The sequence below is a fragment of the Rattus norvegicus genome, chromosome 17, assembly GCF_021556685.1.
Source record: "Rattus norvegicus strain SHRSP/BbbUtx chromosome 17, alternate assembly SHRSP_T2T, whole genome shotgun sequence".
Taxonomy (NCBI): Eukaryota; Metazoa; Chordata; class Mammalia; order Rodentia; family Muridae; genus Rattus; species Rattus norvegicus.
The window spans coordinates 85,620,489-85,644,069 of NC_141550.1; the positions used below are offsets into that span (position 1 = coordinate 85,620,489).

Here is a 23,581-nt window from a genome sequence, read left to right on the forward strand (position 1 = left end):
ATGTGCTGTGTGATCAGTAATGTAGTCTTAGCATCTATTTGTTTTACGATTTTGTACAGCTTCGTTAGGAGAGTAAATGAAAAGTACTTTAATGTATTTTAAAATCATGACTTTGAAGACCTTTAAGATGCTTCTGAATCTTTAAGCAATTATTCAGTTTGAAGTGGCTAGTTTGCTTTTAAAAAATAATCAGAACCTGATTGCTTTTGTTTCTGATCTCACAGTACACATGAAGAGTACATTGCTTGATCTAGCTCTGTTAGCAAATAATTGCAAAATAAGAAAAGGAAAAACAATTCTGGGCAGAAAACTAGTTGATACTTTTAAACTGACTAGACATGCAGAGGGCATCTTTCATGTTCTCTGATTCAATACAAATAGGGTCCATATGTGAAAATTAATAATAAACAAACTACACATACATACATATTCAATACACACACACACTCTTATAGGTATAATCTAAAGTTAAATTGAGTAAGAACATTTTTATCAGCCAAAAGAACGGTGAAATATTGAAATATATTTCTATCTTGACCTTGGAGAGGTGAAGTCTGACCCATTACTTTATTCTAGCCTGTCTTTGTTGCTTAAGATTTGTAAGTACCTAGTCACAGACTTGTGTCTGTTTCTCCATGGTATCTAGTCCAATTAAAAATCCTTCTCTTTACCTTCCTTTGAGTAACCTAACCAAAATCCACTTTGAACACCTTTCTGTTTAAATTCTTCAGTGCCCCAGGGCACTTACCTTTGCTTCGACAACTGGTAAACCTAGGTTTTCCGACTACAGATATCTGTACAGAAGTCCTTGGCTAGAAGAGGAGGTAGAGAACTTATATTGTATCTGTAAACTGTTTTCACAGCTTGTGAATGAAATTCACAAATTTGTTAAGAGGTTTCTAACTTTAAAACTTTTTATATTTTTCTTTTTTTTATTACTTTTATTTTTTACAGTTCAGTCCTTGCCCCTCCCAGTTTTCCTTCCCACAATTTCTCAATCTATTCCTCCTACCCTTATCCCCAAGAGGATGTCTTCCCATACCTGACAGGCCTCCCCACTCCCCGAGGCCTCAAGTCTTTCAACAGTTAGACTCATCTTCTGCTACTAAGGCCAGATCAGTTAGTCTGCTGCATATGTGTCCCAGGCCTTGGACCAATTCATGTGTGCTCCCTGGTTGGTGGCTCCCTGTCTAAGAAATCTCAGGGGTCTGGGTAGGTTGAGGCTGCTGGTCTTCCCATGGGGTCACCCTCTATCTCACCTTCTTTCAGCCTTTCCCTAATTCCACCACAGAGTTCCCTGAATTCAGTCCAATGGCTGAGAGTAATTATCTGCATCTGTCTCAGTCATCTGCTTGTTGGGCCTCTCATAGACCAGCCATGCTAAGCTCCTATTTGTAAGCACAAATAGTAATGGTAATAGTGTCAGGCCTTGGAGCTTCCCCATAAGATGGATCCCACGTTGGGCCTGTCACTGGATGTCCTTTCCCCCAGTCTCTTCTCCATTTATGTCCATGCAGTTCTGTTAGACAGGAACAATTCTGGGTCAGAATTTTTGACTGTGGAATCTTTGACTATGTTCCCTTTCCCCACTGTTGGGTACTTCATCCAAGGTCCTTCCATTTCAGTCCAGAAAGTCTTCAACTCCAAGGTCTCTGGTATTTACTAGAGGGTCCAATTACCTCCAACCTCCAATCCTTCAAAGTTGCATATTTCCATTCATTCTGCTGGTCCTCAGGACTTTTCTCCTGTTCCTCTCCTCCATGCCTAATCATGTTCTCCTTTTCCATTCCACCTCCTCTCTCCCACACAAATGCCCCCTGCCTTTTGCTTCCTGTGATTGTTTGTTTTATCCCTTCCAAATGGGATTGAAGCATTCTTACTTGGGCCCTTCTGCTTGTTTTATTCAGTTCTGTGGATTATATACTAGGTATTTTATACAATTCTGGCTAATACTCGCTTATTAGTGAGTACATGCCATGCATGTCCTCTGGGGTCTGAATTACTCACTCAGCATGATATTTTCTAGTTCTATCCATTTGCCTGCAAATATCATGATGTCATTTTTCCTAATAGCTGAATACTATTCCTTTGTGTAGACAAACCACATTTTCTATATCCATTCTTCTGTTGTGGACTATCTGGGTTGTTTCTAAGCTTCTGGCTATCACAGATAAGGCTGCTCAGAATATAATGGAGCATAAGTCCCTGTGGTATGGTGGGCCATCTTTTAGCAATATTCCCAAGAGTGGTAGAGCTGGGTCTTCGAGTAGATATATTGCCAATTTTTTTTGAGGAACTTCCAGATTGATTTCCAGAGGGGTCGTACCAATTTGCAATCTTACCAACATTGGAGGAATATTCCTCTTTCTCCACATCTCACAAACATGAGCTGCCACCTGAGGTTTTGATCCTAGCCCTTCTCATTGGTAGAATCTCAGGGTCTTTTTGATTTGCATTTCCCTGATCATTAAGGACGTTGAAAATTTCTTTAGTGCTTCTTGGCCATTCCAGATTCCTCTGTTGTAATTCTCTATTTAACTTTATACCCCAATTTTTGATTGGGTTGTTTGAATGTTTTGGAGGGCAACTTGTTGAATGCTTTATATATTTTGGACATTCGCACTCTACTATATGTAGGGTTAGTCAAGATTTTTTTTCCTAATCAGTAGATTGCCAATTTGTCCTATTGACTATGTCCTTTGCCTTCGGAAGCTTTTCTGCTTCATGAGGTGCCATTTAAAAATTCTTGATCTTACAGTCTGAGCCATTAGAGTTCTGTTCAGGAAATTTCCCCCCATGCCAATGAGTTCCAGGCTCTTTCCCACTTTCTCTTCTCTTAGAATCAAAATATCTGGTTTTATGAGGTGGTCCTTGATCCACTTGGACTTGAACTTTGTGCAAGGTGAAAAATATGGATATATTTTTTTCTACATACAGACTGCCAATTAGACCAGCACCATTTATGGAAGATTCTTTCTTTGTTCCATTGTATATTTTTGGCTTCTTTGTCAAAGATCAAGTGTCCATAAGTGTGTGGGTTATTTCTGGGTCTTTAATTTTATTTTATCGATTGACCTGTCTGTCTCTATACTAATACCATCAAGTTTTATCATTATTGATCTGTACTACAGCTTGAGGTCAGGGATGGTGGTTCTCCCAGAAGTTCTTTTATTGTTAGGAATTGTTTTCCCTATCCTGGGATTTTTGTTTTCCATATGAAATTGAGAATTACTCTTTCCATGTCTGTGAAGAATTGTGTTGAAATTTTGATGGGGATCGGATTGAATCTGTAAATTGCTTTTGGTGGGATGACCAATTTTACTATGTTAATCCTACCAATCCATGAGCATGGGAAAGCTCTCCATTTTCTGAGGTCTTCTTTGATTTCTTTCTTGAGAGACTTGAAGTTCTTGTCATACAGATCTTTTACTTGTTTGCTTAGAGTTACCCCAAGATATTTTATATTATTTGTGACTATTGCAATGAATGTTATTTCGATATTCTTACTCAGCCTATTTATCATTTGTATAAAGGAAAGCTATTAATTTATTTGTGTTAATTTTATATCCAGCCACTTTGCCAAGTTGTTTATTAACTGGAGAAGGTCTCTTATAGAGTTTTTGGGGATCTATCTATCTATCTATCTATCTATCTATAGATAGATCTTCATATCATCTGCAAATTGTGATCCCATTATGTCTTCTTTGTCAATTTTTATCCCCTTGATCTTCTTTTGCTGTTTTATTGTGCTAGCTAGAAATTCTAGTACTACATTGAATAGATGTGGGGAGTGAATAGCCTTGTCTTGTCCCTGATTTTAGTGGGATTGCTTCAAAATCTGTCCATTTAATTTGTTATCGGCTGTTGGTTTGCTGTATATTGCTTTTATTGGGTATTAGCCTTGAATTGCTGATCTCTCCAGTACTTTTAACAAGAAGGGGTGATGTATTTTGTCAAATGCTTTTTCAGACTCTAATAAAATGATCACATGAATATTTTTGATATTGTTTATATAATGGATTACATTAACACATTTTTATATATTGAACCAACCTTGCATTTCTGGGTGAAACCTAGTTGATCATGGTGAATGATGGTTTTGATGTGTACTTGGATTCAGTTTTACTGAGTATTTTTGCACTGATAGTCATAAGAGAAATTGATCTGAAGTTCTCTTTCTTTTTTGGGTCTTTATGTGGTTTAGGTATTAGAGTAATTGTGGCTTCATAGAATGAATTTGGTAGTGTTCTTTATTTTCCTGTTTTATGGAATAATAGATTGAGGAGTGTTGGTATAAGCTCTTCTTTGAAGGTCTGGTAGAATTCCTCACTTAAGCCATCTGACCCTGGGCTATTTTGGTTGGGAGTTTTTTTAATAACTTCTTCTATTTCCTTAGGGGATATGGGCCTGTTTAGATAGTTTACCTTGATTTAACTTTGGTATGTGGTATCTGTCTCGAAAATCATCTATTTCATCTAGATTTTCCAGTTTTGTTGAGTATAGGCTTTTTTATTAGAATCTCGTGATTTTTTTTTAGTTTCCTCAGTTTCTGTTGTTATAACTCCCTTTTCTTTTCTGATTTTGTTAATTTGGACACTATCTCTATGCCCTTTGTTAGTTTGGCTAGGGGTTTATCTATCTGTCGATTTTCTCAAAGAACCAGCTTTTAGCTTTGTTGATTTTTTATATAGTTCTCCTTGCTTTTTATTTGGTAAATTTCGGCCCTGAGTTTGACTACCTCCTGCTGCCTACTCCTCCAGGGTATGTTTGCTTCCGTTTGCTCTAGGGCTTTCAGGTGTGCTGTTAAATTGCTTGTGTAGAACCTCTCCAATTTCTTCATGAGGCACTCAGTGCTATGAGTTTTCCTTTCAGCATTACTCTCCTTATGTCCCATAAGTTTTGCTGTGACATCATTTTTATTGAATTCCAGGAAATCTTTAATTTCTTTATTTCTACCTGATCAAGTTTCTGTGTTAGAAGGTTGTTCAGTTCCATGTGTATGTGGGTTTTCTATTCTTTTTTTTTTGTTGTTATTGATGTCTAGCCTTAATGCATAGTGATCTGATTGGATGCATGAGATTATTTCAATCTTCTTGAATCTGTTTAAGCTTGTTTTGTGATCGATTATAAGGTCAAGTTTGGAGAAGGTACCATGAAGTGCTGAGAAGGAGGTACATCTTTTGTTTTAGGGTGGAATGTTCTGTAGATATCTAAGTCCATTTGGTTCCTAACCTCTATTATTTTCACTGCATCTCTGTTTAGTTTCTGTTACAATGACCTGTATATTAATGAGAGTAGGGTATTGATACTCCCCTGTGATAGTTATGGTATAAACTCCCAACAACATGTTAAAATCAAGACTCAACAAACTGTAACCCAACAATCAGATTTATGTCTTAAATTCTCAATCCACAATACATCCACACAATAAATTTATAACCAATTGATAAGGATATAAACCGCCCACCAAATAAAATAAATTTGCCTACAGAAATCCATCCCAGCTACTGTGGCAATTCAAGACCACCCAGATCTGGGTTATCTTTCTCCATCTCCATCTTGATTCTCCTTCCTTCTCCTTCTCTCCTGCCTTATTTTTTACTGTCTAATCATGGCCTTGCCCTAACTGGTGCCAGCCTTCACCTGCACATTGTCATCAACCTACAGAGTATGGCATTCTTTTACATATATGTACTTTTTTTTCTATAGTAAGAATACTTTAAATCAGCTATTTAAAATATTGTTCATTATTTTTAACCATTGTCACCATAAAAAAAACAGGGTTTTGAAAATATTTCTCCTCTCTGAAATGTTTTACCCTTTAAACTTTTCCCAACCGTATTATCTTTTAGCTCCTTGCCATGTTTGTATTTGCCTCTCCTGACCGATTTTTGTCCTACCTGTATGGAGATCACATAGTTATTCATGGACCTTGAGTCCTGGTCTTCTGTGTGCTAGGGCTTGGACTATGTTAAAAACTGGTACGCATGCTCGCTTTGGCAGCACATATACTAAAATTGGAACGATACAGAGAAGATTAGCATGGCCCCTGCGCAAGGATGACACGCAAATTCGTGAAGCGTTCCATATTTTTAATCACTATTCCTTAATATCTCTCAACATCAATGGCCTCAACTCCCCAATAAAAAGACATAGATTAACAAACTGGATACAAAACGAGGACCCTGCATTCTGCTGCCTACAAGAAACACACCTCAGAGACAAAGACAGACACTACCTCAGAGTGAAAGGCTGGAAAACAACTTTCCAAGCAAATGGTCGGAAGAAGCAAGCTGGAGTAGCCATTCTAATATCAAATAAAATCAATTTTCAACTATAATTCATCAAAAAACATTAGAAAGGACACTTCATATTCATCAAAGGAAAAATCCACCAAGACGAACTCTCAATCCTAAATACCTATGCCTCAAATACAAGGGCACCTACATACGTAAAAGAAACCTTACTAAAGCTCAAAACACACATTGGACCTCACACAATAATAGTAGGAGATTTCAACACCCCACTCTCATCAATGGACAGATCATGGAAACAGAAATTAAACAGAGACGTAGACAGAGTAAGAGAAGTCATGAGCCAAATGGACTTAACGGATATTTATAGAACATTCTATCCTAAAGCAAAAGGATATACCTTCTTCTCAGCTCCTCATGGTACTTTCTCCAAAATTGACCATATAATTGGTCAAAAAACGGGCCTCAACAGGTACAGAAAGATAGAAATAATCCCATGCGTGCTATCGGACCACCACGGCCTAAACTGGTCTTCAATAACAATAAGGGAAGAATGCCCACATATACGTGGGAATTGAACAATGCTCTACTCAATGATAACCTGGTCAAGGAAGAAATAAAGAAAGAAATTAAAGACTTTTTAGAATTTAATGAAAATGAAGGTACAACATACCCAAACTTATGGGACACAATGAAAGCTGTGCTAAGAGGAAAACTCATAGCGCTGAGTGCCTGCAGAAAGAAACAGGAAAGAGCATATGTCAGCAGCTTGACAGCACACCTAAAACCTCTAGAACAAAAAGAAGCAAATACACCCAGGAGGAGTAGAAGGCAGGAAATAATCAAACTCAGAGCTGAAATCTACCAAGTAGAAACAAAAAGGACCATAGAAAGAATCAACAGAACCAAAAGTTGGTTCTTTGAGAAAATCAACAAGATAGATAAACCCTTAGCCAGACTAAGAGAGGACACAGAGAGTGTGTCCAAATTAACAAAATTGGAAATGAAAAGGGAGACATAACTACAGATTCAGAGGAAATTCAAAAAAATCATCAGATCCTACTATAAAAGCCTATATTCAACAAAACTTGAAAATCTGCAGGAAATGGACAATTTCCTAGACAGATACCAGGTACCGAAGTTAAATCAGGAACAGATAAACCAGTTAAACAACCCCATAACTCCTAAGGAAATAGAAGCAGTCATTAAAGGTCTCCCAACCAAAAAGAGCCCAGGTCCAGACGGGTTTAGTGCAGAATTCTATCAGACCTTCATAGAAGACCTAATACCAATATTATCCAAACTATTCTACAAAATTGAAACAGATGGAGCACTACCCAATTCCTTCTATGAAGCCACAAATACTCTTATACCTAAACCACACAAAGACCCAACAAAGAAAGAGAACTTCAGACCAATTTCCCTTATGAATATCGACGCAAAAATACTCAATAAAATTCTGGCAAACCGAATCCAAGAGCACATCAAAACAATCATCCACCATGATTAAGTAGGCTTCATCCCAGGCATGCAGGGATGGTTTAATATACGGTAAACCATCAATGGGATCCATTATATAAACAAACTGAAAGAACAAAACCACAGGATAATTTCATTAGATGTTGAGAAAGCATTTGACAAAATTCAACACCCCTTCATGATAAAAGTCTTGGAAAGAATAGGAATTCAAGGCCCATACCTAAACATAGTAAAAGCCATATACAGCAAACCAGTTGCTAACATTAAACTAAATGGAGAGAAACTTGAAGCAATCCCACTGAAATCAGGGACTAGACAAGGCTGCCCACTCTCTCCCTACTTATTCAATATAGTTCTTGAAGTTCTAGCCAGAGCAATCAGACAACAAAAGGAGGTCAAGTGGATACAGATCGGAAAAGAAGAAGTCAAAATGTCACTATTTGCAGATGATATGATAGTATATTCAAGTGATCCCAAAAGTTCCACCAGAGCACTACTAAAGCTGATAAACAACTTCAGCAAAGTGGCTGGGTATAAAATTAACTCAAATTAATCAGTTGCCTTCATCTGGAATAACAAAAAAACCAGGATAGCTAAAACTCTCCTCAACAATAAAAGGACTTCAGGGGGAATCACTATCCCTGAACTCAAGCAGAATTACAGAGCAATAGTGATAAAAACTGCATGGTGTTGGTACAGAGACAGACAGATAGACCAATGGAACAGAATTGAAGACCCAGAAATGAACCCACACACCTATGGGCACTTGATTTTTGACAAAGGACCAAAACCATCAAATGGAAAAAAGATAGCATTTTCAGCAAATGGTGCTGGTTCCACTGGAGGGCAACATGTAGAAGAATGCAGATCGATCCATGCTTATCACCCTGTACAAAGCTTAAGTCCAAGTGGATCAAGGACCTCCACATCAAACCAGATACACTCAAACTAAGAGAAGAAAAACTAGGGAAGCATCTGGAACACATGGGCACTGGAAAAAATTTCCTGATCAAAACACCAATGGCTCATGCTCTAAGAATCGACAAATAGGATCTCATAAAACTGCAAAGCTTCTGTAAGGCAAAGGACTCTGTGGTTAGGACAAAACGGCAACCAACAGATTGGGAAGAGATCTTTACCAATCCTACAACAGATAGAGGCCTTATATCCAAAATATACAAAGAACTCAAGAAGTTAGACCGCAGGGAGACAAATAACCCTATTAAAAAAATGGGGTTCAGAGCTAAACAAAGAATTCACAGCTGAGGAATGCCGAATGGCTGAGAAACACCTAAAGAAATGTTCAACATCTTTAGTCATAAGGGAAATGCAAATCAAAACAACCCTGAGATTTCACCTCACACCAGTGAGAATGGCTAAGATCAAAAACTCAGGTGACAGCATATGCTGGCGAGGATGCGGAGAAAGAGGAACACTCCTCCATTGTTGGTGGGATTGCAGACTGGTACAACCATTCTGGAAATCAGTCTGGAGGTTCCTCAGAAAATTGGACATTGAACTGCCTGAGGATCCAGCAATACCTCTCTTGTGCATATACCCAAAAGATGCCCCAACATATAAAAAAGACACGTGCTCCACTATGTTCATCGCAGCCTTATTTATAATAGCCAGAAGCTGGAAAGAATCCAGATGCCCTTCAACAGAGGAATGGATACAGAAAATGTGGTACATCTACACAATGGAATATTACTCAGCTATCAAAAACAATGACTTTATGAAATTCATAGGCAAATGGTTGGAACTGGAAACTATCATCCTGAGTGAGGTAACCCAATCACAGAAAGACACACATGGTATGCACTCATTGATAAGTGGCTATTAGCCCAAATGCTTGAATTACCCTAGATGCCTTAAACAAATGAAACTCAAGACGGATGATCAAAATGTGAATGCTTCACTCCTTCTTTAAAAGGGGAACAAGAATATCCTTAGCAGGGAATAGAGAGGCAAAGATTAAAACAGACACAGAAGGAACTCCCATTCAGAGCCTGCCCCACATGTGGCCCATACATATACAGCCATCCAATTAGACAAGATGGATGAAGCAAAGAAGTGCAGGCCGACAGGAGCCGGATGTAGATCTCTCCTGAGAGACACAGCCAGAATACAGCAAACACAGAGGCGTATGCCAGCAGCAAACCACTGAACTGAGAATAGGACCCCCGTTGAAGGAATCAGAAAAATAACTGGAAGAGCTTGAAGGGGCTCGAGACCCCCATATATACAACAATGCCAAGCAACCAGAGCTTCCAGGGACTAAGCCACTACCTAAAGACTATACATGGACTGACCCTGGACTCTGACCTCATAGGTAGCAATGAATATCCTAGTAAGAGCACCAGTGGAAGGGGAAGCCCTGGGTCCTGCTAAGACTGAACCCCCAGTGAACTAGATTGTTGGGGGGAGGGTGGGGAGGGGAACACCCATCAGGAAGGGGAGGGGGGAGGGGGATGTTTGCCCGGAAACCAGGAAAGGGAATAACACTCAAAATGTATATAAGAAATACTCAAGTTAATAAAAAAAAAAAAAAAACTGGTAGGCTTTGTCCTAAATAGCGGTTAACTTGTTTACTATTATGATTTCCCTATTTAATGACTATTTCACACAGTTTTATTGTAAGGCTAAAATATAGGCATAATTCAGAAGATACATTCTGTTAATTACCAAAGAGTAAGTATATTTTCATGTAAAAGGCTTTATAGTCCTTAGTGGAAGTGTTCAACTCTACCACTATTGTATGAAAAACTTTTTTATGTAATCAAAAATGTGTATGTCCATCTAAATAAAACTCTATTTACAGATATAGGTGGGGTTGATTTTTAGGATTATGGTTTGTGCAACTATAATGTGAAGAATACTTCTCTCTAGAGTTACTTTGATTTCTACTAAGTATTTTCCTTTGTAATGTTGCCTCTGAATACCTAGTATTTGTCCAAAACATTTTACTCTAGTAAATGGTAAAAGCATGAAGATGCCTGGCTTTCTGTGAACATTTAAAATAATTCTATTTATAACTGCATGTTTATTGTTTCTTAGAAGTTCCCATTCTTCCTTATGAATGCAGGCCTATCCATATGCAGTCTGAAAGTCAGGCAAAGACTGGAGCACCTTTCTGCATCTCGTTATCTACCCTGGTCCTTTTTCATTAGGTGATTTGTCTTGCTGATTTGAAATGCTTCCACCTTTGTGTCTTCTTCAGTCACAGAGAGCCCAGATTTCTGCTTCACTTCTAGAATTCAGCTTGGAAAGCATGACAGAGCAGAAATGTGGAGTGGCAATATAATGCAGCCTCTTTTTCTTTTGAGAGGATCACGGTTCTATACTTCCTGGTTTTAATATTTGACCCAAAATGGTTTAATGTATTCGCCTCATGCTCTAGTTGCTTATGTGGGAAGAAAATTTCAGACCTCTTCCAACATCCTAACTATAAGCAGAAATTCTTTCATTACTTACTGTAATCATAAAATTATCCATGATTTAGCCAGAAAATTTTCTTAAAGGTCTATAAATCAGTACCAGATTTTAAAAAAATTATTGTAACATCCTAAACCTCTTTAAGCCTTTCATTGATGTGCTGGTTCCTCCTATAACAGCTTGATGCACAAACTAGAAATACTGAAGGGAGGGAACCTCAAATGAGGAAATGCTTCTATTAGATTTGGCATTTTCTTAGGCAGTTATTCATGGGGGAGGGTTCACTCCATTGTGGGTGATGTCTGCTGGTCTGGGAGTCCTGGGTTCTACAGGTAAACAGACTGAGTGAACCAAGGAATGCAAGCCAGTAACAACCCCTCCACAGCTTGTGTATCAGCTCCTGCCTCCAGACCCCTACCCTGCTTGAGTTCTTACCTTAAAGTCCTTAGATGATGAACAGCAGCATAGATCTGTAAGATAAATAAGTAAATCCTTACCTCCCCACCTTGATATTTGGTAATGGCGTTCCATTGCAGCAATAGATACCTAACTAAGCCAATATGACTTTTTGTGTCATCTTTAAAATTTCTTGAGCACACACACAAATCTGAGGCTCATCTTCAACTTCCTTCTCCCTGGACCCCAATGGGCTATTTCAAACTTTTTGTTTTCTGTAATGAAGACAATAGTGGAAATAATTTTATAGCTTATGTCAAATATTACTTTCATCTTATATTGAACAATCCGTGGTTCTTGGTTATTTACATTTAGAGCAAGGTTAGAGATGCAGTGGTCAAACAGAAATGGCAATAAAATATATAAAAGCAATACTGAATTTTATTAAAGAATGACAGTCTGATGAAATATGTTTTGATTGAGTTTGCTGAGATATTTTGTGATTGATAAGATTAAACTATTGTATTATGAAAACCACTGTTCCTGGAGCTTGGCAATCATCCAGAACTTGCTCCTATTCCGTGTTGAGGTCCAGAGCTGAGACTGATGATATGATATATAAACCAAGAGCCTTTGGAAAGTTGTAGATTTTGCATAGTAGAGCTCTGTGAGAACATGAGTCTCAAGTACAGTCAGAAACAAAATAATAGGGGAAGGAACTAGTTTGGGCATTCTACAGTGTTTATGGAGAAAACCAGAGGAAATTTTCAGCAACCAGGTACATTCTTGTGTTTGTTTTCACTTTTAATCCTTTGCCAAAGGAGAGCATGATAAACCAGCCCGTCTCCATCTTAGGCTTGACGATGGCTACCTTGTGATATAAACAAACTAGGTTCATCCCTGTTTATGATTAAATCTCTGTTTCTCAAAGATTGGGCTATGTGTTACCTGTAACTTTACTATAAATGCTTCACTACTGTCTGTTCCAGAAAAGGCAAGCATTATGACCACCTAGTCATGTTGTCACTATGGTAGTAATGACCGCTCTGCCACCGAGTCATGTTGTCACTATGGTAGTAATGGCCACTCTGCTATAATCACCTTGCATTGCAACCATGCCGTTGTTTCAGGAGATTGTTATGAACAACTTGTTCTGCTTCTGTAATGCCTTCTATTTGTCTGCCAACGTGCCCATTTGTAAGCCACCTACCTCCTGAGCTGAAAAGAAAAAACAAACAAAAACAAAAACAAAAAACAAAACCCTTATCTTCCCCACGTCCAATGCTGATATCTTGAAATATACTTTAGGGAGAGATACCCCGTGTGCATGAATAGAAAAGCTTGCTTTAATTAATTTGGCCATGATTTGGGTCATTGGTCTTTCTCCTTGCATCTCTAGGACTAAGAGGGCATTCCAGGTCCTAGATGTGAAAGACAAATGGGAGGAAATGAGGTTAAATTTAAAGACTGTAAATCAACTTGAATTACAAATGATGTTTCATAACTACATAAAATTCCTTCATATATCTTTCCTGAGTAACTAGAAGCATAAAAATGCTGTCCATAGAGAGGGAGAGGTCTCTACTCAATTGGCACATTCAGAAAAGAAAATTCAGAGTCTTGACAAAACATGAAGTATCAGATGCCTAAAATATCTAGAGCATTGTAATTTATTCCTTTTAACAAAAATAAAATCCCTGCTATGATGGTGAATGAAAAATTTAATCAACCTGGATAATGTGTGACATAGTAATAGATGCATGATACTTACATTACTGGGATTTTTGTTTTGTTTTTTTTTTGTTTTTCTTTATTGTGATTCTGACAAAAAGTCACAAAAAAACCTAGAAATAGATAAATAATATCAGTTGATAATTTCGCTTGCCCTTTATCAAAACCAGATTGTAGTGGTCTCCTAAACTATAATTATACCATCTAAATACCTAAAGGTAATGAGAACTGCCTGACCATTTCACAGCTGAGCGTCCAGATCTGGAACCCTGTTACCCTGTTGTGGAATATACATATATATTAAATATCTTCTTGGCTTTAGGCCCTTGTATCATAAACTGGATATATATATATATATATATATATATATATATATATACATATATATATATTCAACAGTTAAGATTACCAATACAGACCTACAAACCTAATATCAATCTTTAGATCATGAATGTTAGTCAACAATAGTCTGATTCGTAGAAATCAGAGCCAGTGGGGAATGTAGCTGCTGATTGTGTTAAATGAATGTGACTTCATTTAATGAAAGAAGCTATCTTACAAGACTAAGGCCAGACCTGTCACCCTCTTAAGGCTTTTAAGACAATTCCCGGAATTGTATGCCCTTTAAAGTATTCCAGGAATGCAAAAGACTCTGGAAGTTATCCTACATCTTCTAGGTATATGTCTAAAACAATGAATTGTGGCTTGTGACTTTAGCTGGGCCACAGTTTCACTAAGGGAACTGTGGACAGCAGCAGCAGTTTAAATGAAATTTGGGTGGTTAAAGTCTTGATAGAGTCTGCTTGGTCTTTAGTTCATCTTAAACTCCACAAAATCACTGTGCATCATCATATAAATGGAATGTCTTATATGATAGCACTGACATTTTCTTCATTAATGTAAAGATTGTGTTTAAGTATAGTTTTGCATAGATATATAATTATAATTTTCATTTATGTAGTTTCATTTTTTAAAGTTAAAAAAGTAAATCACTATGCCAAAATATTAATTTTACTAATTTGCATAATGTATTAAAATTTTAGTGTTTCTCTGTTCATAACTGTGTCTACATTTTCATTTTTAACTTGGAAGGATTCAGTTGTAGTTTGATTCAGTTATTTTGGAGAAAATCATCTTAAGAACTGGTTTTATTTTTAGTCTCTAAATAAACTGGAATTGTTGGAATCAATGTGTCATCTTTTATAAAATAAAATAATACATTGATTTCTCAACTTCTCAGTAGTTCTTCAGTAATAAGGCTTCTTCCAACCCCAATACCACTAGTCTTCAGTAGTGTGTCCTGCCATGGTGGAACTTTGTCCTATTTAATTCAGTGCACTCAAAACATAATGTAGAAGACTTGACAGTTGGGTCTAAATAGAAACTATTATTTTGAAAAATAGTTACAAACCTTGTAGCATCTGTAACCTTTATTTTTTCACCTCTAAGTGAGAAAGTTAGTATAAGAAACTTCCATTTTTGAAGCATTTTGAAATGCTTTGGCATTGTGATTCATGTATATATATATATATATATATATATATATATATATATATATATATATGATGGCATTATGATTGCATGTATATATATATATATATATATATATATATATATATATATATATATATATATATATATATCCTTTCTCAGGACTAATTCTTCAGAACAGACTGTTGAAAGATATTCAAGACTCAAGCTTTACCAGTAGTTTCCAGAGCATTTTTCAGTACTGGCCTGAAACATCAATCACCATCTCTTATCTACACCAACTCTCAGCCACATGCAGCATCCTTCCATCATGGGGTGCTCATCCTAGAAATAAAGTGAAGAGGAGTCTTAATATATTCCCTTTCAGGCACCTAGGAGTTTAAGTAGGAAGAGAGTAATTGGTTCCTGCTGGTAAACTTAACATGCAAGAAAGTAGAGCCTTAGGATTGCTTTGAAATGTCCAGGTCAACCTAGGGAACATAGTAAGTTCCAGACTAGACTACAGAGCAACACTGCTCTCCCCAAAACAAGCAAGCCAACCAATCAATGAACAATTGACCAAGAACAGCAGAACAAAACAAAAGTTAGAGGGGAAAATATATTTTGATTTTATATTATAAAATCAGAGATCAAATTTAAGGCCGATGCACAAAATAAAGTTTTCTTCTGAAATTTTATACACATTTTTCTTTCACTTTTAAATAAACCTGATCATTGGAGCAAATTTGAAAAGAGAAATGTGGGTCAGACCATTCAAACTCTTATGAAAACCGTAGCCCTTGGTACACTATAAATAATATACAATTACACATTATAATGCATACATTAGACATTATAAATTATGTACAGTCATTCTTGTAGGTTATTCTTAATGAGTATGGAATAATCTAGCATTCCATTTGTGTTTTATTTCAGGCTTCTGCCCACAGGGCTATGAGGAGTGTCAGAATGGCCGATGCTCCAGTCCAGAGCAGAGCTGTAATTTTGCCGATGACTGTGGGGACAACAGTGATGAAAACAAGTGTGGTGGCTCCTGCACTTTCGAGAAAGGTTGGTGCGGCTGGAAGAACTCCCTAGCTGAAAACTCCGATTGGGTTTTAGGAATTGGCTCTCATAGAAGCCAACGACCTCCCAGAGACCACACACTTGGAAATGAACATGGTAAGTTACTAGATTGTTGTTGGTGATGTTGCTCTGTTTAGGTTCATAACGTCTCCCTCATTGTCATCAGCAGCAGTTAAACAAGGGGAACATGGCAGTAAGACTGCTGTTCAGGGGTTGGGGATTTAGCTCAGTGGTAGAGCGCTTGCCTAGCAAGCGCAAGGCCCTGGGTTCGGTCCCCAGCTCCGAAAAAAAGAAAAGAAAAGAAAAAGAAAAAGAAAAGAGACTGCTGTTCAACCAAACCTTTAGCTTGTATGTTCATATCCTGTCACAGTTACACCAAAGCACCTAGACCAGGTAGCTGAAAGTGTGGACATTAGTACTATCTCACTTTTGGAAGTCAGAAATCCAACATGAGGCAGGTGGCAGCACTGATTCCTTCTGAGGGTTTGAGGAAGAAGCTGAACTTCCTTGTCTCTTGCCTTAGGTTCTGGAAGTCTCTCAAACTACTCACTTATAGACTATTCACTCTGCATCTTCACATCAGCTCCTTCAACATGTACGATATATAATTTCCCATAATTCTTTTTTATTAGATTGTGCAGAGGAATTTTAGTCCAGTTGCTCTGCCTGGAATACAGACAAACCCTTATCATTCTTTCATCCCAGGAGACAGAGAGAGGCAAGCAGATCTCTGAGTTCAAGGCCAGTTTGGTACAGAACAAGTTCCAGGTAAAGAAAGGCTTTACATGGTCAAGGCATGGTTGCACATGTCTTTAATTCCAGTACTCAGAGGAGAGAGGCATACAGATTTCCATGAAATGAAAATAAGTGAACGTCCAGTCACCTGTTAAATATGTAAATAAAATACTGGAAGTTTTAATGTGTAACATGAGTTCAAAGTCAGTTCTGTTCAGTCAGTTGAGTTCAGCGCAACTGAGTGAAGTTGAGTTCATTCTTGAGTTCATACAGTTCAGTGCAGGTCAGTAGAGTCAGTTAAGCAAGAGATTAAGAAGGAGAACAAGATTCGAAAAAAAATTGTTGAAGTGTTTTTTTGAGGCCAAGCAGGGCAATTCATTGAGAAGCCTGGAGAAGCCAGATTGAAACAGTTAGATTGAACCAGAAAAACTGAGTTTAATCAACCAGCTAGGGTTCAGAAAGAGCTAGAAAAGATGAGATTATTCAGCAGTAAGCCTCTGTCTGAGACAACAATATAGGCAAATAAAAAAATACATTTAAAAAAATCTCAGGCATATTGGCTAAGGTCCACTTTAATAGCATGGTCTTTACTTATTTTCAACAGAGCCTTTATTTCAAAAAGGGGGGGGGGCAGTCATAATCTAGCATTCAGCCCAGTTTCAGTTAGTTAAACTAACTGTAGGGTTAAATGACAGTAATTGCTTCCCTCAGATAACTTTCCTGAGTGGAACACACTCACCTGAATTTAGCCCTGAATTTGGATACTCTTTTGATCATTAGCAAATCGCTTGATATTTCCAAAGCTCAGCTTCATAGTTTTTCAAATGGAAGTAATAAAGTTTGCTCCGTGTACATAACAGAGGTCGTGAGACTGAATGCATTGGAGCCAATGGGTAAAGAAACTGAGCATAGACGTGCAGGACAACATTTGTAAGAGTGTCCCCATGAACTATTTTCTAGAGTATTTACAGTCTGCCATCACATGCAACACCCAAGGAGAAAAGAACATCAGTAGGATAACGAAAGGACTCTTAAGTCCTGAGCAGTGCATAACAGCAGAATGGTATCTCAATTCTGAGATTTCATAGGCACATAAAACAGATATGCTGAGTTAGGCCACAGATTCAAAGACCTAAACATGCATCTGACATATGTGATAATGTATTTTCATAATAAGAATTAAACTCAATAGCCTCCCTTTCATGTTACACACTAAAACTTCCGGTATTTTATTTACATATTTAACAGGTGACTGGACGTTCGCTTATTTTCATTTCCTGGAAATCTCCATACACTTTTATAATACTTGGTAGTTTATGGAGTCCGTTAACTGATTCCTATGACTATCTTGTTGATGTAGTGTTGATAAATATTTGTCAGATCATTTAGTCTGCATACTGTGAAGCTCTTTGCTAAAATCACACGGAGTTGGGAGTTGTTCTGCCACTATGCAATAGACAAGGCTATTAGATTTATTATCTACTTCAGATGAAAATGCCCTTGGCAGCTAGATCACATGAAATGTATTGATGATGATGATGATGATGATGATGACGATGATGATGATGATGACGATGACGATGATGATAAACCTCAAGTAAGATGAAAAGGCTAGGATAATCCCCACATTGTTCTTTTGGTCCTTTTTAATTCCCATCCTTATTCCTAGGTCACTTCATGTATCTGGAGGCGACCCCAGTGGGCCTTCGCGGTGACAAAGCCCACTTCAAGAGCGCCTTGTGGAAAGAATCCAGCGCTGCCTGCACGATGAGCTTCTGGTATTTCATATCTGCGAAAGCCACCGGGTCTATTCAGGTTCTCATTAAGGTAGGATCTCGGCTAAGGATGCTGCAGAGATTCTGAGGCTCTGGCAGGGAGGACAGTGTAGTGTTCTGTCCTGCCTAGAGGAAACCTCATTCCTCACAAGGAGAAGCTCCTACAGGCCACACACTCTATAAAGACTGATTAACTGGGACATGGGAACACAGAGTTCAGTGACATGCCACTGTTCCAGTCTCTCTAACTTTCTCTCATTTTGCTTTCCTTTCCCATCTATTTCAATGAGAAAAAAGAGGTTATTTGTACCTTTGAAAAGAGAGCAACTATTCATTTTCTCTCATTCAAGTAATTAGCAAGTACTAATAATAGACATTCTGGCTCCACAAATCTATCACAAAGGACTGAGCTGCTCATGAGTCTGATCAAGGTATGATCACATCGAACTGCTTATTAAGTGTGACATATGAATGCATTTCCTTCCTGATTACTAATTGGATGCTTTCGTCGGAGTTTTAATTTAACAAAATAAAGTGACAGGGTTTGGGGACAAAACAATGAAGTAAATATTAATATTAATAAGAACTAGTTCAAATACCTTTCCTTTTTAACAAGTTAAAACAGCAGTTAAAAGGAAGTGTGTGTGTGTGTGTGTGTGCGTGCATGCGTGCGTGCATGTGTGTGTGTGCGTGTGTGTGTGTGTGTGAAGAATGTCTGTTTTAAGAATATAGTTATCATCCCAAGCAACCTTGCTTTAAGGCCTGCTCTAGCACTGTCTCCTCCTGTCTCTTCACACATGAGCTTAACTTAAGAACACTGACGCTAATGGAAAAGACCTGACCCGAATGTCAAAGGCCTCATCTAACTGAATCACTTACAACCGTGTGGTTCATGTTTCACGGGAAACTGAGCTGAGTTGGAGGTTTTGGAGCGTGCTGTAATGAGGTATGAAATGCAGCCTAGCAAGACCTATGTAGCCAATAACCACAGAGTTATTGAATATAGAAACTTATACAAAACATAAAGTCCTCCATGGAGTATTTCCCTAGTACTCTTTTGAGTACGGTATTTTATTATTTGGTGTCTGTGTGAGGGATTTGTCCTCTGTGGGATTGGTTTTTATTAGTTACTTAACTGACACTTACTTTCAATTACCTCCTATTGTAGTGGTCAACTTCATATTCCAGTAAAATGAAAGTTATACTGTTATAAAGCAATCTAGACCTACTGTGGCTCCTCTAACTGATACCATGTGGATTTAGCAGTATTTTTTTAATAAAAAAACCATTGTCTCAAGACAACAGCAAAACAACTAAAATTCACATTCTTAGCAGGACTACACAGAGAAAACCTATGAGATTCTGTTTTATGGGAGTGACATGGTTGTGTGACTCACGAGCTTACAAGACTTAACTGCACAGAGACTATGTAGGACTAAGTCTTTAAACATTCAGTCAACAATGGAGAGGGACTCATGACATTTCATGCCACCAAAGAGAGCTAATAATGTTTGAGGGATGGTGAGGGAGAGGACATGGTTATGTTTATTGATGTAGCCTCCGGTAGCTTATTCCTGTTCATATCCATCCTGTGCAAGGACACTTGGTTAAATCCAGTAAGTCACTAACTAAAACAAAAACCGCATAAGAAATATGTAAATGGAATGGGGTTTTACTGGGTGGAGTAGTAAGTTGGTAAGGGAGGGGACAGGATAAGAGAGGGAATGAATGTAATAACATACTATATCTATATACATGTAATTAACTAAGAACTGGTTGATGAACAAGATTTGAATCAGAAATAAGTTTAGATTTAGTAAAATTACCATCCAAACTGGGAGGGAGAATTCGTGTGTTGCTTTGGAGCTCCATGCCTGAGCACATGACAGGCACAAGACTGTGGATGTGACACTTGTTCCTTAAACAATGAAACAAATATTACATACTGATTTTATGAAATCACTGACTATGAAGAAGAGAAATCTTTCATGGTGTGTATTGAATTTATATATTCAGAATTTTATGGAAATCATTTTACTTTAGTGAATAATAAGATGTGTGGTTTTGATCCTGTTTACAAAGTATTGCTTAGAGTTCCCCATGTGTGGAAGCACGCTGGATTTAACCTTCTCAGGAGTCTGAAAGCAAGCTAGACAGATGCCACACTCAATAGGGGTTGGATTCTTCATTTTCTTTCTTTCTTTTCTCCTTTCAAAAATATATTCATGAATGAGTCCCCTCTGGTTCAGTCTCCTCTTTGTACTTCACACATGACCCCCTGTGATTTTGCTCCACATCAAGACCGTACAATTGCAATATTCAGTGGGGTTTTTTTGAGGGGGGGTGCTTTTTCTTAAAACCACTTTTGCTTTCCACAATTCCTTTCCTCAGTGTTCATCTGATCCTGCTCACGGGGTAGTGATTGGTGATTATTTTCTCTCTATAAATTGATCGCCAATTATTAAGAGCAAAGTATTGACATTCATGGTTTTGCAAACCACCTAAGAGCTTCAGGGAGTGATTGCTGAGGCGATTATAAAGGGGTTCCTTACTAGGTTCTTGTTAAGCTTCATCCCCTTAGAAGGAATGACAGTTACCTCTGGTTAAAGAACTTATGATCTAGAAACTGAAGTATAGAATTCAGATGGACATAAGCATCTAACCATTGCACAATAGTTTAATGATGGCCCGATTTATATAGTTTATATATTTCAGGCACCACAATGCCAACACGTACTAGCATGAGCCACTCACTGAGCATTCATACCTCCACTGCTCCTTGCAATTCTTAGTGCAATGTTCTGAAACACACAGTAGGACTCCACTTGTACTAATGGGCCAAAGAAAGGAATTCACAGAAATAACACAGCAACTGTCTTTTCACCCTGTTATTTTGTTCATGGACCAGGTATTTAAGTCTGGACATGTCTACATTAAAAAATTGTGTTCAATTTCTCCTTCTATAACCAATGTTCTATGCAGATAGTAGGAAAAGGAAGTTTCGTTTAACTGAGTTCCATGTTGGTTGCATGGACCTTGGGTTGAAAAATAAAATAAATAATGGTTCTTAAAATAGAATTACATGATTTTTGCAATATTCCTGTAATAATAAAAGGAAAACAGAAAAACCCCACCTAAGCTATTGTCTTACATGGCTTTTCATGTATACCCATACAATTGAATAGATTATATATTTAAAAGTCTCCGTCGTATTTCTTGCTACCAGTTACATAACAGCTACTATAATTTTTATGCCATAAATATGGCAGGAAGTAACTAACAGGAATCCAATATGCTAGTCTGCTGAGAATCCAATACTAATTATTATCTTTCTTTATTTGTCTTGTATATTGATAGTAAAAATAAACACAACCTCTAAAATAATGTAAATAAAACTTATGAAGAGTTCTAATGCTGTTTAAAATAAAATTATATAGTGTTAAATAGGTGACCAGATGGAAAGATCATTAGTTTTTTGTCCCTTCTTGCTGGACTCAAAACAAAGCCTTGGTGACAGGGATTCACCTCACGGGAAGTGATGGAAATGTATCCTTGTCCCACAGCCTTCCTCTTTATCCAGTGGGGTCCATGTGAATTAAATGCAAAGTCTAAAACCATAAGAAAGGGAAATAATAAGGGCTTGAAATCAGCTAATTCTAAATTAATATTAAAGCATTGTATGGTCAATTTGTGTCCTGTGTTACTATGGAAGCTGTTCAGAAGGGAAGAGCCCTGCATGTCTACAATCAGTAAACTGTGGCCTTTCCTGGCTATAGTAAACGATTCATTGGCAAACTGGTGTGTTTCTGTACCATTTCTTAGTTTTATGTGCCATTTAAACCATTCTCGTGTCTTGTTAATTTTAAATGCTTTTTTAAAATGCTTTTGACAAATGAAAAGCTTAAACCAAACGTTTAAAAATGTTCAGGAATACAATAAAGATATTTGTTGTTTACAAAATGGTCTCCTGCAAGAGAGGAGGCTTTAACTCAGTGTGCAGCCAAGGACAGTTTTGAATTTCGGGTCCCCTGCCTCTACTCTGGAGTGCTGATTTTGCAGGTGTCTGTCATTACACTCAGTTATGCAGTGACGGGAAGGGAAGAAAAGGTCTCCTGCGTCTTAGGCAAGGCCAACCGTGCTATGTGCTTCTCTCAATAAGGAAGATTCTTGAAGCATACTTGGTTTAAAAATATTTAGTTGTTCTTCCATAATTTCTCTTATTATTCCAGCTATTGTTTTTTTTTTCTTCTGATGAGATTAACACAGGACACCAACACTCTTCAAACTTGGAAGGGGAAATTCTTAAGTTTGCTTTATAGATGGTGTATACAGTGGAGTCTGCCCAGCCTCAGGTAAAACAACCTTCTGAATCTTTTCAACTAATCATTTGAATAGAATGCACCTGCTCTTTGAAGACCATTATCGCCCTCTGGACGTGCTCCATCTGTAATAAACTGATGATATTTTAATCAAGATTACTGCTTGCTTTAGGGAATTTCAATATATTTAATTGAAAGCATTCAGGACTATCCATTATGCAGTCACGTTAGACCACATAATATATTCAAGCCAGAAGTGGAGAAAAATAATGTATTTCAGGAGAGCTCTCCTGATACAGTAACCCCGAAATGCAGAAAGACCATAATTAAATTACTTTCATGCTTTGTCCTGTTTAGTGGAACAGAGAAATTTTAGAGCTGGCGAGTCCTTCAACACACTCTAGTGTGGCCTGTTGGTTTCAAGGGTGAAGGTCCAGGAAAGAGAAATATATGTCTTAAGTCCATTACATGGTATTTTTAGAAAATTAAGATTGGATTTAATTTTCTGATTTCTAGTTTGAGCGGTTTGATTCCTTGGAAATTCTGTTTGATGACTAACACATTAAAAAAATAGAAACAGATTTAGCATGTCCTCTCTATGAGTTCCTCACCTATAGGTTTCCCAGTGAAACATTAAAAAAATTAGTGCATTTCTCTTCAGGTTTTTTCTTCAGATCACATAAAACTTCTTCATCTATATTATACATGGATATACCCTTAATCCTTTTAAAGGTTTACTTATTTTACTTAATATGTAAGAGCCTTTTGTCTACATATATGAACGTGTACCACATGTGTGTCTGGTTACGGTAAAGGTCAAAGGTATTGGACTCTTGGAACTAGAGTAAGCGATGGCTATGGCCAGCAGCATGGTGAATGCTGAGACCCCAGCCTGGGACTT

General features: G+C 37.5%; 1 protein-coding gene and 1 non-coding gene across 2 annotated transcripts in view; both read left to right on the plus strand.

The window, feature by feature from the left end:
* The window catches only part of Malrd1 (MAM and LDL receptor class A domain containing 1), a 724,504-nt gene that overhangs the window by 415,164 nt on the left and 285,759 nt on the right, over positions 1–23,581 (plus strand). The window contains 2 exon segments of the mRNA NM_001287618.3: positions 15,702–15,947; positions 18,256–18,413. Coding sequence (NP_001274547.3) covers positions 15,702–15,947; positions 18,256–18,413 — 404 coding nt within the window.
* On the plus strand, positions 5,988–6,094 carry LOC120098039 (U6 spliceosomal RNA). The gene has a single exon (XR_015642060.1). It is a non-coding gene; the product is annotated as a U6 spliceosomal RNA (small nuclear RNA).